We start from the raw sequence: 17,200 nt of genomic DNA on the forward strand, positions 1-17,200 counted from the left end.
AGCGCTACTGTAGCGCTGCTTTCCCCTGTATGCCCGTGGCTGTCCCCCCGTCTCCCCGCGGCTCCCCCTCCTCTCGGGTCCCACATCTCAGTCTAACATTTTTTTATGTCGGACTGAGATGGTCGAAAAGGGGTTTTTCCGACACAAGCACGTGGATCGGCAGCTATTCTGCCGATCCACGTGCTTTTCGACAAGTCGAATGCCTCGACTTGTCGACAAGCATTGAATAGGTCGAATCACGTTTCGACGTTAAAAAGTCGAAAACTGCCGTTTTTTCGACACCAATTGAATATACCCCTATGAGTACTATAAGCCCCCCCCCCCCCCTTTAGACAGGTAGACAGATTAGGAATGTAAATATCCTATAGTACTTAGACCACCTCCGATACATTGTTATGCTTGGTCTGCAAAGAGTAGACTGTTTACCTTTTACTGTACGTTATCTGTGTTTGGCACCAGTTGTTAGATGGCTGATAAAGCGTTATCTAAAGTTACTGTATGTTAAGGGGGGTACTCACGGAGCCATCGCTGCTTAAAATCTAAGCAATCTGACTAGATTGCTTAGATTTTAAATCTGATCGCTCCGTGTGTAGCCCGTACAGCGATAGCGATGCGCAGCCCCGCGCATCACTATCGCTGGTGCTAGATTGGCCTGCCGTGCAGGCCAATCTAGCGGGTCGCTCATTTCACCCGCTGGGTGAAATGAGCGCCCCCCCCCCGTCTCCCCCCGCACGCTCAGCACACATCTCTCCTGCATCGGCCAGTAAGTACTGGCCTTTAGGGCTCAGTACCCTAAAGGCCAGTACACACGTTCTTATTCCCCCAGAGATGTGTGCTGAGCGATCTATCAGTGACCTCTCAGCACACATCTCTCCCCCCGGGGACGCGCATCGCTATCACTGTGCGGCATACACACGAGAGATCCATGCTTAAAATCGAAGCAATCTAGTCAGATTGCTTAGATTTTAAGAACGGATCTCTCCGTGTGTACCCCCCTCAACATTGGATGCAGGTACAGTAGGCTCAATCAGTCTTTCATGTTGAGGACATTACTTGTGCGCAGGTATCTTTCTGCATTGAATCCTCTTCCAGGGGGTGGTATTCAGTATGCCGACTGACGGGATCCCGGCGCACAGTATACCGGCGCTGGGATCCCAACAGCCGGCATACCGACACTTATTCTCCCTCGTGGGGGTCCACGACCCCCCTGGAGGGAGAATACGCCACCGTGCCCGTAGCGAGCCCGCAAGGGGCTCATTTGCGCTCGCCACACTGTCGGTAAGCCGGCGGTCGGGCTCCCGGTGCCTGTATGCTGGTCGCCGGGAGCCCGACCACCGGCAGATCGTAGTGAACCCGTTCCAGGAGCTCCTTTTAACTTCACCAACATAGGTTTAGATTTCATAAATGTATGAATATTTAATTTTCTCTTTGTGTTTATGTCTGTGTATTCATACAGTAATTGTATATACTGTAGTCTATAGGTCATGGTTTCTGAGGAGAGATATACATTTACAATTTTGTGTATCCTCATTGGTAAATGCTTTCTACTGTACATATTTTTGTCTTATGTAGCGACATTAGCTCATCTTGCTGTAATTAACACTATGACTAATGTGAGTAATCTTTAAATGATCATGTCCATTTTGTATTGCTGACCATATGTAAGTAAAGCGTAGGTTTTTTGTTTAAGAACTTAGACCCCTTGACTGCAACATCACTGTCTGGGGGCTTGAGGAGAGATTGTGCACAATGGATATCCTTTGAAATCAATGTAGGATGCATCAGTGTTGGTGAAAACCTAGCTGGCAACTTTCTCGTCCCATGTGAATTGTTAAATAGCACCAGCATATTGCGTTACGCTTGACAATTGGAAACAATGTCAATAAAACAAGATTTGGTAATAACGGACTGACCGGTAAGGGGGTCCAGTTTGCAAAACTATAATCTATAGGGAAATGGATATTGATACACAAAATGAGCACTACGTATTGGCTCATCCAGATTGCAGAGGTTCTTGGTGGGCCGTCACACAGATGTTTGCCTGGGGTCAGCAGGATGTAAAAGTATGTAAAGTTATGTGCACACTTTACATCAGTGATGTAATTAGGTTGGATAGCTTATAGAGGTTATGTGGGTGGCTATGGAATTTGAGAAGCGTGCCTGAACAGGTTAGTTTTTAGGTAATGCTTGAAAGCTTAAAGTGGAGGAAAATATTAGTTTAGTTCTCCCAATGGGATGCGGGCAGGGAGGTGCGGCCCAGTTGGCGTCGCTAATGGGGGCATGCTCGGCCATCTCAGAATCACTAGTGGGGGGTGTACGCACAGCTTCTTTTACTATAGTCATTGTTGCTCCTGGTAGGTATATATATTGATCTATTGTCCTAATAATAAAAAAAAATTATTCATTGGTATATGTATTATATGGTATTATTCATTGGTATATGTATTATATGTATTAATTGCCACCTAGGTCCTTTTGTTCTTCTGTTCTTCTAGAGGCTGGCATACCTCAACAGTGGTTGCTAATATAACATTTCTTCTAGAGCATTATTTAGTAGAGCACCTTAAACAACTGTCTTAACAGTAAAGTCAGTGCTTGCAGCTGTGCGTGCCCAACTAGAGCAACACTTGAATTGCTCTATCGGGCACCAGCTAGTGGCTGTCGGCACCCAAACACTTTAATTCCTCCCCAACTACAGTTTAATGCTAAAAAAAAGCAAACTCATGCACTTGGGTCTCAAAAACCCAAAGGCTAACTATAGTATCAAGGGTTCTATAATGGAAACTACTGAGGAAGAAAGGGATTTAGGAGTCACTATTTCAAGTGACATGAAGGCAGGAAAGCAATGCAATGAGAGGCAAGTCAGATGCTTGGTTGCTTAGGGAGAAGAATCGGTAGCAGGAAAAAAGTGATGCCACTGTATAGGTCATTGGTACGGCCCCCATCTGGAATACTGTCAAGTTCTGGAGACCATATCTTCAGAAGGATAAAAATACATTAGAGTGTACAAAGAAGGGCAACTAAAATGGTGCATGGCCTACATCACAAAACTTACCCAGAAAGGCTAAAAGATTCTAACTTGTATAGTTTGGAAGAGAGAAGGGAAAGGGGGGACATAATATATTTTAAAGTTTCTGTCAAGAAGGGTCTTAAAGTTCAGGAGGGAAACATCCTTCAAAGGAAGATGAGTATTAAAATTCAATGACATACACTGAGACTGGATGGGGGGGGGGGGGGGGAGAATTTAGGGAAAAATTACTTCACAGAAAGGGTAGTGGATAAGTGGAATAGCCTCCTATCAGGTGGTAGAGGCTAAGACTGTGGAGCAATTTAGAAAAAGCTTGGGATAGACATATGTATATCCTTACCAAGAATTAAGGCTCAAAAAGGGTTGAGATTGCCTAAAGGATAAAAAAAAGTGGGCAGACTAGATGGGCCAAGTGGTTCTTATCTGCCGTCAAATTCTATGTTTCACTAATTAGGAGACCGTGAGAAGTCACTGAGCTACATTGTTTATTACCTTAATCCAGTGGTTCCCAAACTGTGTGCCGTGGCTCCCTGGGGTGCCTCGGGACACTTGAAGGGGTGCCTTGAATTGGTGGTCCAGGACCAATTCAAATTATTTATGGTCAATATAAGAGGAAAAACTAGTGCTGGTGGCTGCCAGTCATAAAATATGGGGACAAACAGAAGCAAATCTCGACCCTCACCACACAATTGAGCCCAAGGATGAAATATAAACACAATCTACTTAATGTAATATTTCTTTCTAAATTTCTTAATAAGAAATGTTTGTCCTAGGGGTGCCGTGAAAAAAATTCTGATACTCTAGGGCGCCGTAACTCAAAAAAGTTTGGGAACCACTGCCTTAATCTGTAAGAGATGACACATGTAAAGGTGTGCTACTGCATCATATATTCTGTTACTCGTTCCACTATACAATGTTTGGGAAACAGAAATGTTTTATAAATGACTGGCATAACACATGGACTACAGACAGACCAGACAAGCAAGACTGGTGACGCTGCTTAGTTCCCCTGCATGGCTACGCATTTTACAGTGATACTGATGCATCTAAACACACGTCCAGAAACAAAATACAATATTTAATCGCAGTAAACAAAACTATTGCTACATTTAGTTAGCTTTTCCCATGATGGTGTTGACACAGGTCTAACGCCATATTGCTCAGTTCTCACCATAGAGGAGATGTACCAAACCTTCGAGAGAGAGATAAAGGGGTATATTCAATGAGAGTCGGGTCCATTCCGACATGCAGTTGTCGGAATGGATCCGACAACCCCTATTCAAAGAGCGGCCAAATACGACTGTCTGATTTGCCCGTTCCCTGTATCCTGTCCTGCCGCTGCTATCAGCGGCATGCCAGGTGCGCTGACAGCAGCGGCGGGGGGAGCATCGTGAGGCGGCCGGCGGGGGAGCTTCCAGCGGCGGCCGGAGCTAGCAGCAGGAGTGATGTCTGCAGCAGCAGGGGAGGCACTACAGGTACTACTCTCATCCCCGTAGCACGCCGCACCGCTCCCCGTCTCCTCACCTCAATCCAACTTGTTTTCAAGTCGGATTGAGTTTGTTGGAAAGGGGGCTTAAACCTGTCGGATTTGGTCCCGTTTCCGACAGCAGCAGATGGATCGGCGGGTATTCCGCTGATCCACCTGCTTTCCGACAGCAAAATGTGCCCCTATTGAATAGGTTGGAACCCCTTCCGACCTATTCCAGTTGGAAACTGCCGTCTTTCCGACAAGACGGCAGTTTCCGACTCTTATTGAATACAGCCCTAAGTGGGGAAGTTGCCCATAGTAACTAATCAGCTTCTACCTTCTTAGGTTCTTTATATGTGTGTGTGTGTGTGTGTGTGTAACTATATATACTGTATGTATGTTTATAAATAAATGGGATCAGTATGAAATACCTACAATCAAATCCCAACGGTCAAAATCCTGACAACAATTGACCGGCGGTCAAAATACCGACATTTAAAATGTCGACAGTTCAAAGAGTCGACAAGAGTTTTTCATTTATTGTGTGTGTATGTCGACATGGACACTGTATAAGTGTACCGCGTCCCCTCGCATGGCTTGCTGCGCTCGCCATGCTTCGGGCACGGTGCCTCGCTGCACTCGGCATCCTATTATTTCCCCCTTCAGGTCCACCTGGATGGTAAAGTATGAACAAGTCCGTTTCAATGAAAAAATCATGAAAAACTTATGTCGATTTTTTTTGACCTGTCGACATTTTAAATGTCGGTATTATGACCTTGTCGATTTTTTTTGACCATGTTGGGATTTTGACCCCGTCGGGATTTTGACCATCGGTCAATGGTTGTCGGTATTTTGACCATCTGTATTTTGATTGCAGGTAAATTGAGTGCATCCCAAATAAATATATGTGTGTATGTATAAGTGTCGAGGAGGCCGAGGGTGGGGTTGGGTATGTATTACTGCCGCTGGGGATCCCAGCGGTCAGCATAACGACCGCGGTATCCTGGCGGTGGAATACCGGCGTGGGGGGGGGCAGCGCAACAAACTCCTTGCGCTCCCCACAGGTTCTATTCCCACTCTATGGGTGTCGTGGCCAAGTGGGAATAGTCCCTGCTAGTCGGCATGCCATCTGGTGGGATTTAGAGGGGGCGGGATGTGACCGCCGGTCACTTAACTACATCCCGAGGGTGGTGGTGGTGAGGGCCCGGAGATATCTGTGTACCGGGCCCAAAGAATTCTGTTGCCGGCCCTGCTTCCCACAAGTGTGGTCTGCATTAATACATGGGGGCAGGATATAACCTGCACTGATACCTCGTTTTTCATACAAATCTGTGGTACTAGGGATAGGATTGTTGCAAATGCACAGCGATGGTGATAGATATCAATCCATGCGTAAGCTTAAAGGCGGTCTGCTCGCCAAGGTGCACGCAACTTTCCATGCTGGTATGCATTCAGTTCCATCACGCAAATCGGGAGCAATTCCAGCTATGTTGTGATCAGCCCAGGCGTAGTCCCTTAATATCCTCATCTGGGAGCTTCCAGTTGAACAACCGCTCTAGAATGTTTATCTTCCTCGCTAAAGATTCTGACAAACTCCTTATCCAAGTCTATATTTCCGAGCTCAGCTCGTTTGTGGTGTATTTGTTACTCTTCTATGTACTGTAGATACTATAGTTTGCTAAGCAAAGCTACACTAAGAATCCCACTTTGTTTGTGAAATGTAAAGGTAATACCTCGGGACACTTGCTGGTGTGCCTTGGGTTGGTGGTTCAGGACCAATTCAAATTATTTATGGTCTATGTAATAAGCAAAATCAGAGCTGGTGGCTGCCAGTCATGAAATATGTGGACAAACACAAGCGAATCTTGTTCCTCACAACATAATTAAGCCTAAGGATGACAAATAAACGCAATGTAATCATTTTTCTCTAAATTTATCAATAAGAATCTTTTGGTCTAGGGGTGCCGTGACAAAATTCTGATACTCTAGGGCAGGGGTGGCCAACCAGTCAGAGTCAAAGAGCCAAAAAAATCTTGTTAGGTACGTCAAAGAGCCGAAGGTAAGCATGCAAAAATGGGGTGTGGCCTTGTGCCTGCTAGGCCACGCCCTGGTATATTATACATTGAAAAATCCAGATCCACATAAATAAATTTGTAAAGCCAGATCCAACATAAAATACATTGAAGAAGTCACTTCCACATAAAATAACTGAAAAAGCCAGAAACATAAAATATAATGAAAGACGATTCACATAGTACACTTCAGCTCTCCCATGTGTCACTTCAGCCAGCACCCTGCTGTGTCACTCCAGTCAGCTCCCCCACGTGTCACTCCTGCTAGCACCCTCCCTATGTCACTTCATCCAGCTTTCCCATGTGTCACTCCTGCTAGAACCCTCATGTGTCACTTCAGAGCCCCCCCCCCCCCCCCAACTCATGCCATTGTAGCAGCTCCTTATTACCCCTTTCACATTGCACAAATATCCAGGTATCGACGGGTTGGTGTGCGGTGTGAATGGGCCATGGTCGAATTCCTGGGTTGCCTGACCCGATAATGCAACCCGGGTTATAAGCAGTGTTATTCCTGGGTTGAATACCAGGTCAGTGGCAGCGGAAATGGGTTCCCGAGTCGATGGGACCCGTTTACTACATAGGGATAGGCGGCGCAGAGATGATCTCATCTACCAACGCCGCCTCCACCACCGCTGCCGCGCCCTCCTCTGCAGCTATGGCAACCGACCCAGCAAATTGCCGGGTCGGGAAGACACCTGTTAGGGTCCAATGCCGGATCCCACCCGGGAAGGACCGTTTCTAATTCCCGGGTGGGATCCTGCATTGGCGATGTGAAAGGGGCTTAAGGATCTTCTGTTTGACGGTGGGTGTTTTATCTCTAGTATCTGGCTTCCTCAGTCCACAGCCATCATAGTGCTTCCGCGTGTCTTTCTGGAGTGCAGTGGTTACCGGATCTATTGTGGTAATGTGACTTCAAGTGTCTGGAGCCACATTTAAAGAAAGAAAGAGCCACATGCGGCTCAAGAGCCACAGGTTGGCCACCGCTGCTCTAGGGTACCGTGTTTAAAAAAAGTTTGAGAACCACTGTTCTAAGCAGAGATTGCTCTGTGCTGTAGTACCACAGGCCATGCTAGTGAGACTCATTACCTTCTTACACTGTTATTTCATATTGATTATTTATGATAGAATTCCAAATTAAATGTGTTATTGTTTCTTTACAGGCAAAAAGTACGAATACGACAACATCATCATCTGTAAAACCCAGCACAGGGAAAGGCCCGACCAAACAAGATGCAAAATTAGTACCTGGAAAACAGACCGCAAGCGCTACAGTAAGAACTAGCACCTCTTTTACCTACTATGGGGGAAATGTATCAAACCTTCTAAAGAGTGGACAAGTGCACTGGTGAAGAAAGTCGCCTCTAGCAAGCAATCATACTTTAGTTAGCATTTATCAAGTACATTCTGTAAAATGATAGGTGGAATCTGACTGGTTACTGTGAGCAACTTCTTCACTTGTCCACTTTTCCACTGTAGAAGATTTCATACATCTCCACCTGTGTGACATCTGGACTGCAACAGGAGTGTGATGTAAAATAATTGATTGATGATATAAACTGCCCATTTTATCCAGATAATTAAAAATAAAAATTGCTTATGAAGTAATTTTTTCAGAGGAAAGGTATAAAAGGGTGGTTCAATGGATGTTTGTTTTTCTTCTCTAGTGGTTCCAGACCCCCAATGTAAGGAGATGTTTATGTTGTAGTTAATTGTCTTTACGGCTGTTAAACAGTCTGTGACTTCTGCATTAAGGTCACGGGAATTCTAGTCATCTTGGGTTCACAGTATGTCTCTGGTCAATAATAATCAGTTATTAGGGGGAAATTGTAAGTTATACATTTCTTGTCCCTTTAGCAAGTCTTCGTTTGTACGCATAGCATTTTAAATGATGGCTGACATAAGTTCAAATATTGATTCTTTTTTGTACAGTGCTTTGCAGACAATAGTCATTATCAGTCCCTGCTCCAGTGGAGCTAACAATCTATGGGGCAGATGTACTAAGCCTAGAGAAGTGATAAAGCAGTGATTAAGAATTGATAGGTGGAAGGTGATAAAGCACCAGCCAATCATTATGGGTTTGAAAAATGACAGTTAAGGGGGGTACACACGGAGAGATTCGTGTTTAAAATTTAAGCAATCCGAGTAGATTGCTTAGATTTTAAGCAGGGATCTGCCGTGTGTATGCCCCCCAGTGATAGCAATGAGCGGCCCCGTGTGTCGCTATCGCTGGTGCTAGATTGAGCCTGCATGCAGGCTCAATCTAGCGGGTCGCTCACTTCAGCGCTGTGTGAAGTGAGCGCCCCCCTCGCTCAGCACATCGTGCTGTGCTGAGCGGGGGGAGAGATGTGTGCTGAGCGATCTGTGTTAAGATCGCTCAGCACACATCTCTCCCGTCAGTACCCCCTTTAGGAGCTGATTGGCTGGTGCGTTATTACCTTCCACTTATCACTTAATATCACTGCTTTATCACTTCTCCATATATCTACCCCTATATTCCCTCACATGCACACTAGGGTTCCATTTTGTTAGAAGCCAGTAAACCTACCAGTTTGTCTGTGGAGTGTGGCACAGAACCAGAGCAAATCCATAAAAATATGGGGAAAACATACCAACGTCACCCAGAAAAGACCCTGGCTAGAATCTATCCCATGACCTGACTGCTGTGATGCATCAATACAAAACACTGTGCCATTGTGCTGCCCCTAATGGTTCTCATCCACAGGATCATGTTTGAGAATCTTTTTGTGCTGTATTGCCAGAGCTAGCCACCACATAGCAATAAATATGGGATATCATGGCCTTTATTACTTTATGCATGCATTCCAACTCAGAGTCTCCTTGTAATATACAGATTGTAAGCTTGTGAGCAGGGCCTTCCTACTTCTAGGTCTGTGTGTTCTATTACTGTTGCCCCAATTGTAAAGCGCAACGGAATATGCTGCATTATATACAGTATAAGAAACTGTTAATAAATAAATAAATAAAATAAAACACACGTAGGACCTCCCCCAGATGAGGATGTATGGGGTATCATAATGGGGAAAAATTGCAAAAATCTCATTCTCAGCAAAAATGTAGGAGACTTCTTGCAAAGTCTGCTATTAATATTTTGTACCCCATATAGACTAGTAGGACGTTTCAGAATACTGATCACAGATGTTGGCAGATTTGTGGCCACAGATGAAGTCGTTCAATATGTGAAGGTCTTGTGGGGTAATTGTTCCTTTATAGCCTGAGTTTGTTGGGGGCAATGGATTTTTCTCCTATTCTGCCCTCACCAAAACCTTAACAGGATTCTATAAAGATGGCTTCACAAATAGTGGTGGCTACTACATGTGTTCCTACTATGATTTGGATGACTCCTCTTCCTTTCTCCTCTTAGTAACTCAAAAAGTATATTTAGCATGTGTTTGCATTACCATATTATCTATCTCAAGGACATATTTTAGACAAGTCTGGAATTCATAGATTTTTAAGGAGAGTCAAACTCTATCAGTTGTCCCGTAATACATTCATCCATATTGTATCTACCGCTATATAAGGTACAGTTTAAATTCTGTCACTTTCCTTATGTTTTTAATTAATTCATACCCAACTATTAGGTCATTTCAGGGCCAGACTGGCCATCTGGCACTTCTGGCAAATGCCAGAAGGGCTGATGGGCCAGTCCAGCCTAAAAGCCTGGCTGAGCAGCTCTGCTTGGCTGCACTGCACCCAGAGAGACCAGAGCTAGCCGAGCAAATCTGCCTCCTGTAGCTCTGCTCGGCCACCCGGCATACGGAGAGATGAGGCCAGGCCCATGTGAAAAGTGACCACCCCCCCTTGTATTGCGCAGACGAGAATGCCAGGACTGTTTTAGAGCCCCAGTCCGTTTTTGGGTCAGTTGACAATTTATGACCAGTGTTTGTTTGTACTATGGTTTTTTTTTTCTTCAGGTTTGTTAGCAAACCAAAAAAGCACATACCCCTTTCAGACATACTTTAAAATCCCGGGGTTTTGCACAAGAATGTTCATCAACCCAGGATTTTTGTATGTCTGAAAGGCACCAACCCGGGTTGGCGCCCCTGCTATTCACCATGTTTTTTTCAGGGATTTTTGTCCTGGGTAGACAACCCAGGTATAGTGTGAGTGGTACAACCCGGGATTTTACTCCCAAGTTGCACTCTAATAGGCTGTGCGGGCAGCCTGGGGGGCGGGGCTGCCTGTAGATTGCTGCGGGCCACAATGCCTGGAGGGTGCTGCGGTCTGTGATGCAGGGAAGGGGCTGCGGTGTGTGTGTGTGTGTGTGTGTGTGTGTGTGTGTGTGTGTGTGTGTGTGTGTGTGATTGCTTGAGTGTGACATTTATGTGTATGATTGGGACATTTGTGTATGTCAGCCCTGGCTAGTGGAATGCCATGGCAGACCGGCTTATGTCTGAAAAGGGACGAGCCAGGAATTTCCCTGGTCTCAGGTGTAGTGTGAAAACCTGGGATTTTTCTGAAGTGAAAAACCCGGGTCTGAGCAGGGTAATTCCCAGGTCGTAGGTCTGAAAGTGGTATTATAGGCAAAACCATGTTGCGCTGCATGTTGGGCAGATGAAACGTGCAGAAGAGTTAGATTTGGGTGGGTTAAATTGTTTCTGTGCAGGGTAAATACTGGCTGCTGTATTTTTATCATTAATCATAACCATTTGTAAATCGTTTATGCTAGTAAAAACCAATTAAAATGAAATTCATCAATATGAAAATCACTGCTATCTCTTGTAAGCAAATACCTTTGTTCTTTGCACTATTTTACCTACTTATATGGGTTATTTTATGTGTACATTCTTTGCAATCCAAGTTATCTTCATATATTGTCATCATTTTAAAAAGAAAACAACCTGAATTTATCTTCTTTCTTTTCTCTAGCGTTCAGCAGGAGAAGTTGGCAAAGCAGTAGCTGCTGCCTCTGCGGTTGCAGCTAGTAAACCAAGAGATGTGGTAAGTATAGGAATTATTGATTGGGTATGCTGCAATCACTTTCTGCTTCTGATTGTGTTTTGGAGGTGTTTAATACTACAGTTCTATGTGTACCACCCAGGCTCTTCACCATTATCACTTCACATTTGCTGTTAGGAGAAGGAGGAATAAGGATTGCTCCTCTGACTCCAAGTTTGTGTAGGTAACGCAGACCTGCCCAGCCTGGACAGATGTGTACAAATAATGCAGTGCATGAATGGACAGGACCTGTGGCCAATCCCATTAGGTGTCTTCATTGGATAACTATAATGATGAGATGCTAGTAACACTGGAGCTCCTCTCCTGTGACCACAGCTGTAAAATGGTAACAGCTAAAGGGACTGACTACCTCAAAAACTCTTGGAGCACTGGTGAACCCGAAAGGAGCTGTCCAAATGTGAATTTCCCATTAAAGTTCAGAAGTATCAAATTAATGTTTTTAAATAAGTTGATATAAATATAACTGTCAAATCGTATTGACCGTTGTAGTAGATGGAATTCCAAATCACATTTCTCCTACTTACATGTATTTTGCTCTGCTTGTTATATAGGTAAAAGAAGAAAAGAAAACTGTGAGTGTAGATAAGATTGCTGCTGCTGCTGCTCCTGTCAAGGTAATAGCTGGGCTTTTGTTATGTACAGTAATTCATGCACTTAATCCATTAAATTACTTATCTATCTCTGCATATATGTCATACGTACAGTATATCAACACCCTGTAATCAGCGGTGTAACAGTCTCTCCATCTAGTGGTCATCATGAAATATTGCACATCAGCAAATGGGATCACACTTTCTTGTGAAAAACTTGATCACAACTCATAACATTTAGTGTGACCAAGATTAAATAAATAAAATAAACACACACACAGTAAATGTTCCTTAGTTTCCTTACTTGATCACTGCAGTCTTATCTGGGGCGGGATGCATCAAGCATCACATTTTGAATGTATCACATTCCAGGGCTTGGTGCATATATACGGTAAGTGGGCAAACCTCCGAAAATGTAATTTTCAGAGGTTTGACCACAAAATACACGTTTATGTTGATGTCTTCTCACAATCCCAGGTTAATTCTGTTGTGGAAATAGCAAACTCCAAGGCATGAAAAGGTTGTAGACTAGCAACCACATTATTTGTAATTGTCATCTTGTGCATATTGAATACCAGAGGTACACAAGTGCAGGTTTGTACAATTACCCTAAATTAATCATGCAGTCATTTACTATAGTCATAAAATCTCATATTAATAGAAAGGGAAAATTATTATTGAAGGATTGTTGCAGAATGAGATTACTGTGTATTCAGAGCCATTATATTTATATTGTGAGGATGAAGTTCATTGTAGTAAACTATAGTTACATTCAGATTAGCGTAAGGATTACATTACAGGTTGAACTTATTTTGTCTATTTTTCAACCTAATAAACTATGTTACTATGTATGTCAATTTGGCACCTGCATGTTGCAGACCCCTACAGTTCGCCTATCGATCAAATCGTTGTGTTGATGTTGCAGTCAACCTGGGCCTGCCCTACATTCTGTAGCACCTAGATATTCCCGGTACCTACACGAGGGTCCTGTTGGTCAATTTTCAGCTTGGCCTTCAATACAATTGTCCCAAACATCCTCCACCCCAAATTACTTCGCCTAGGGGTCCCAGAAGCTACCTGTTCCTGGATAGTAGACTTCCTGACAGATAGGACACAGGTGGTGAAAGAGGGGTAATTCACCTCTCAAGCGCGGTCCATTAGTACAGGGGCCCCTCAGGGCTGTGTCCTCTCACCCCTGCTCTTCTCCCTGTACACAAATGACTGCACCTCAGAGGCGCAATCAGTAAAGTTCCTCATATTTGCCGCTGACACCTCCGTCATCGGCCTCATCAAGGATGGAGACGAATCAGCCTATAGAAGGGAGGTAGACCGTTTGGCCCAGTGGTGCAGCTACAACAACCTTGAGCTCAACTCCCTCAAAATTGTCGAGATGATGGTGGACTTCAGGAAGAAGTCAGCTAGTGCACCTCCGCTAACAATTGCTGACAGTGTGGTATCGCTAGTGGACTCCTTCAAGTTCCTAGGGACCACAATCTCCCGGGACCATAAATGGGGGTCCATCACTGATGCCACTGTCGGGAAAGCGCAGCAGTTTTTGTTCTTCCTCAGGCAACTAAGGAAGTTCAATTTCCCACAGAAGCTTCTGCTCCTCTTCTGATCCTCTTCTGATGTGCTCCTCGATACTGGCATGGTATGGCTCCACCAGCGTGAGGAACAGATGCAGGCTCCAAAAGGTGGTCAGAACCGCAGAGAAGATCGGTGCCGACTGTCCCTCAGTCCTGGACCTGTACCTGTCCAGAGCTAAAAAGCTGCAAAAAAAGATAGTAAAGGACCAGCTACACCCCGGCCACAGCATGTTTAACTTGCTTCCTTCAGGCAGGCGTTACAGGGCCGTCCCCGCCAGGTCCACCAGAAGCCTCAAAAGTTTCTTTCCCCAAGCGGTCCTCCTCCTGAACTCCTGAACATTGACTGACTAGACGTACATGTAATTCACTTGTGTCCCTACGGTATACCTATCTGTATGACTTTACTTGCCCCCCCACCTGCTTATCTGTTACCTACTTGGCTGTTATATAGCAAATTGAAGGCAAATTCCTAGTATACGCAAGGCCAATAAAGCGGATTCTGATTCAGTGTAGTAATTCATAAAGCACGCTGTAAGCCCCTTTGTCACTCAGTGGTCAGAGTGGACAGTTAATGTACTGTATTGGCATCTCTCTTCCAGAGTCCGCTAGATGACGCTTTGGATCAGTTGATTGATACACTGGGGGGACCAGAAGATGTTCCAAAGTCTCCAAAATTCACTGGACCAGAGATCGCTGTAAGTGGAACTTTATGCAGTTTATTACTACATTTGTTTTTAACCTATTTGTTAACACCATGCATAACGGTGCAGTAGCATTTGAGGCAGAGATGATGGTTGTAGACTTTCTGTTCATGATAAATATTTTATACTTTGCTGTACTAAATTAGCCACATAAATAATAAATAATACACCAGTCATCATTATATGGGAGAGGAAGGAGGAAGGGAGAGCTTGCAGAAACCATGCCTAAACTCCCAAGGGATTAATTTCATGCAAATCATTCCTATAAGTATGTTAACAATATACTGAAAGTAGGAGCATCTAGATTATTACTTGTATCCTGTGTCTCCACTGCCTTCTCCTATTTACTGGTTGCCATCTGTACTTTTTTCTGTCTGTCTGCTAAGTCCAGTTTATCCCTAGTAGCCTAAAGAACTTCCTAAGCACTGCAATCTTGCTGGTGCATTGTGTGTTTTCTCTGTCCATTTATCCTGTGTCTGCCCTGCGCCAGTGTGCATTATCTATGTGTCTTGTGTATGCATGGTCTCTTATTGTCTGCTCTGCTCTACCGCTCCATTCCAGACTTTGGACCTGTAGTCTTTGCATGTCATGGTGTTGTATAGAAATACCTTTTGCTATTAAGTCCTGACAAAACATGAGTACAAATGTCTTTCCCGCTTACACTTCATTTACTCCCTTGCCATCTTTGCCATCAGCTTCACCTTCAACACAGCATAAGACTTCACTAAAGTAATCTATGATCTACGTCTGGCTAAATAGTCAGAGGGTCAGTTCTCCCTTCTCATCCTTCTTGACCTCTTTGCAACTTTTAGTACCAATTAGTCATTATTTTCTAAAGGTGCATACACATGGTGAGATATTAAGTGCCGATTTTGACTTTGCGATTTCCCTTGAACTCCCCGGAGCCCAGAACCACCAGTTTTGACTTTCTTTACGATTTTGATTGTGTGCAATTTTACTAAGTGCCAATTTTGACAATACTAGAAACTAGATTGTACACAATATAGTCAAAATTACCTTGCCTGCACAGTCTATATTTTCTCTAACGTCCTAGAGGATGCTGGGGACTCCGTAAGGACCATGGGGAATAGACGGGCTCCGCAGGAGATAGGGCACTTTAAGAAAGACTTTAGGATTCTGGGTGTGCACTGGCTCCTCCCTCTATGCCCCTCCTCCAGACCTCAATTTTAGACTGTGCCCAGAGGAGAATGGGTGCACTGCAGGGAGCTCTCCTGAGTTTCCTGCTTAGAAAGCATTTTTGTTAGTATTTAGCACTGCTGGCAACAGGCTCCCTGCATCGAGGGACTGAGGAGAGAGGAGCAGACCTACTTAAATGTTAGGCTCTGCTTCCTCGGCTACTGGACACCATTAGCTCCAGAGGGAATGAACACAGGTTCGTCCTGGGCGTTCACCCCAGAGCCGCGCCGCCGTTCTCCTCACAGAGCCAGAAAAAACGAAGACAGAAGATGTCTGAGGCGGCAGAAGCCTTCGGTGCTTCACAGAGGTAACGCACAGCACTGCAGCTGTGCGTCATTGGTCCGCTACACCTCACACACTCCGGTCACTGTAAGGGTGCAGGGCGCAGGGGGGGCGCCCTGGGCAGCAATAAAACACCTCTCCTATGGCAAAAGTGTATATACATGTACAGGTGGGCACTGTACTTGTATATAAAAAAGCCCCCGCCATTTTTTAATAAGTTTGTGCGGGATAGAAGCCCGCCGCCGAGGGGGCGGGGCTTCACCCTCAGCACTCACCAGCGCCATTTTCTCTACACAGCACCGCTGAGAGGAAGCTCCCCGGACTCTCCCCTGCTTGACACACGGTGAAAGGGGGTTTTAAAGTAGAGGGGGGGCACATTATTGGCGTTTATACACTACAGCAGCGCTACTGGGTAAACATTCTGTGTTTTTCTCCAGGGACATATAGCGCTGGGGTGTGTGCTGGCATACTCTCTCTCTGTCTCTCCAAAGGGCCTCAGGGGGAACCTGTCTTCAGAAAAGAGATTCCCTGTGTGTGTGAAGTGTGTCGGTACGTGTGTGTCGACATGTTTGACGAGGAAGGCTCACCTAAGGAGGAGGGGGAGTGCATGATGGCCAGGTCGCCGTCGGCAACGCCGACACCGGACTGGGTGGATATGTGGAATGTCTTTAATGCAAATGTAAATTTACTGCATAAACGATTAGACAAGGCTGAAGCTAGGGATCAGTCAGGTAGTCAGACCATGCCTGTCCCTGTGGCACCAGGACCTTCGGGGTCTCAAAAACGCACCATATCCCAGATCACTGACACAGATACCGACACAGAGACTGACTCTAGTGTCGACTATGAGGATGCAAAATTACAGCCAAAGGTGGCGAAAGGTATTCGTTACATGATTATGGCCATTAAAGAGGCTTTGCATATCACTGAGGAACCCCCTGTCCCTGACACGAGGGTACACATGTATAAAGGGAAAAAGCCTGAGGTCACTTTTCCGTCCTCATTTGAACTAAGCGACTTGTGCGAAAAGGCTTGGGAATCTCCAGATAGGAGACTACAAGTTTCCAAAAGGAATCTTATGGCGTATCCCTTTCCACAAAAGGACAGGATACGATGGGAATCTTCGCCGAAGGTAGACAAGGCGCTGACACGCTTATCCAAGAAGGTGGCACTGCCTTCTCAGGATACAGCTTCCCTCAAGGATCCTGCTGATCGTAAGCAGGAGGTTACCATGAAGCACATTTACACACATTCCGGTACTATCGTTAGACTGACTATGGCATCGGCCTGGGTGTG

At 45.0% G+C, this 17,200-nt stretch overlaps 1 protein-coding gene across 7 annotated transcripts in view; it reads left to right on the forward strand.

Moving 5' to 3' along the window:
- CAST (calpastatin) overlaps positions 1-17,200 on the forward strand; it is a 358,547-nt gene that overhangs the window by 287,473 nt on the left and 53,874 nt on the right. For all 7 annotated transcript variants that reach the window (XM_063964046.1, XM_063964049.1, XM_063964052.1 and 4 more), the window contains 4 exons: positions 7,729-7,839; positions 11,459-11,530; positions 12,100-12,162; positions 14,324-14,419. In XM_063964046.1, coding sequence (XP_063820116.1) covers positions 7,729-7,839; positions 11,459-11,530; positions 12,100-12,162; positions 14,324-14,419 — 342 coding nt within the window. The remainder of the gene's footprint in view (positions 1-7,728; positions 7,840-11,458; positions 11,531-12,099; positions 12,163-14,323; positions 14,420-17,200) is intronic.

Source organism: Pseudophryne corroboree, chromosome 1, assembly GCF_028390025.1.
Source record: "Pseudophryne corroboree isolate aPseCor3 chromosome 1, aPseCor3.hap2, whole genome shotgun sequence".
NCBI classification, from domain to species: Eukaryota; Metazoa; Chordata; class Amphibia; order Anura; family Myobatrachidae; genus Pseudophryne; species Pseudophryne corroboree.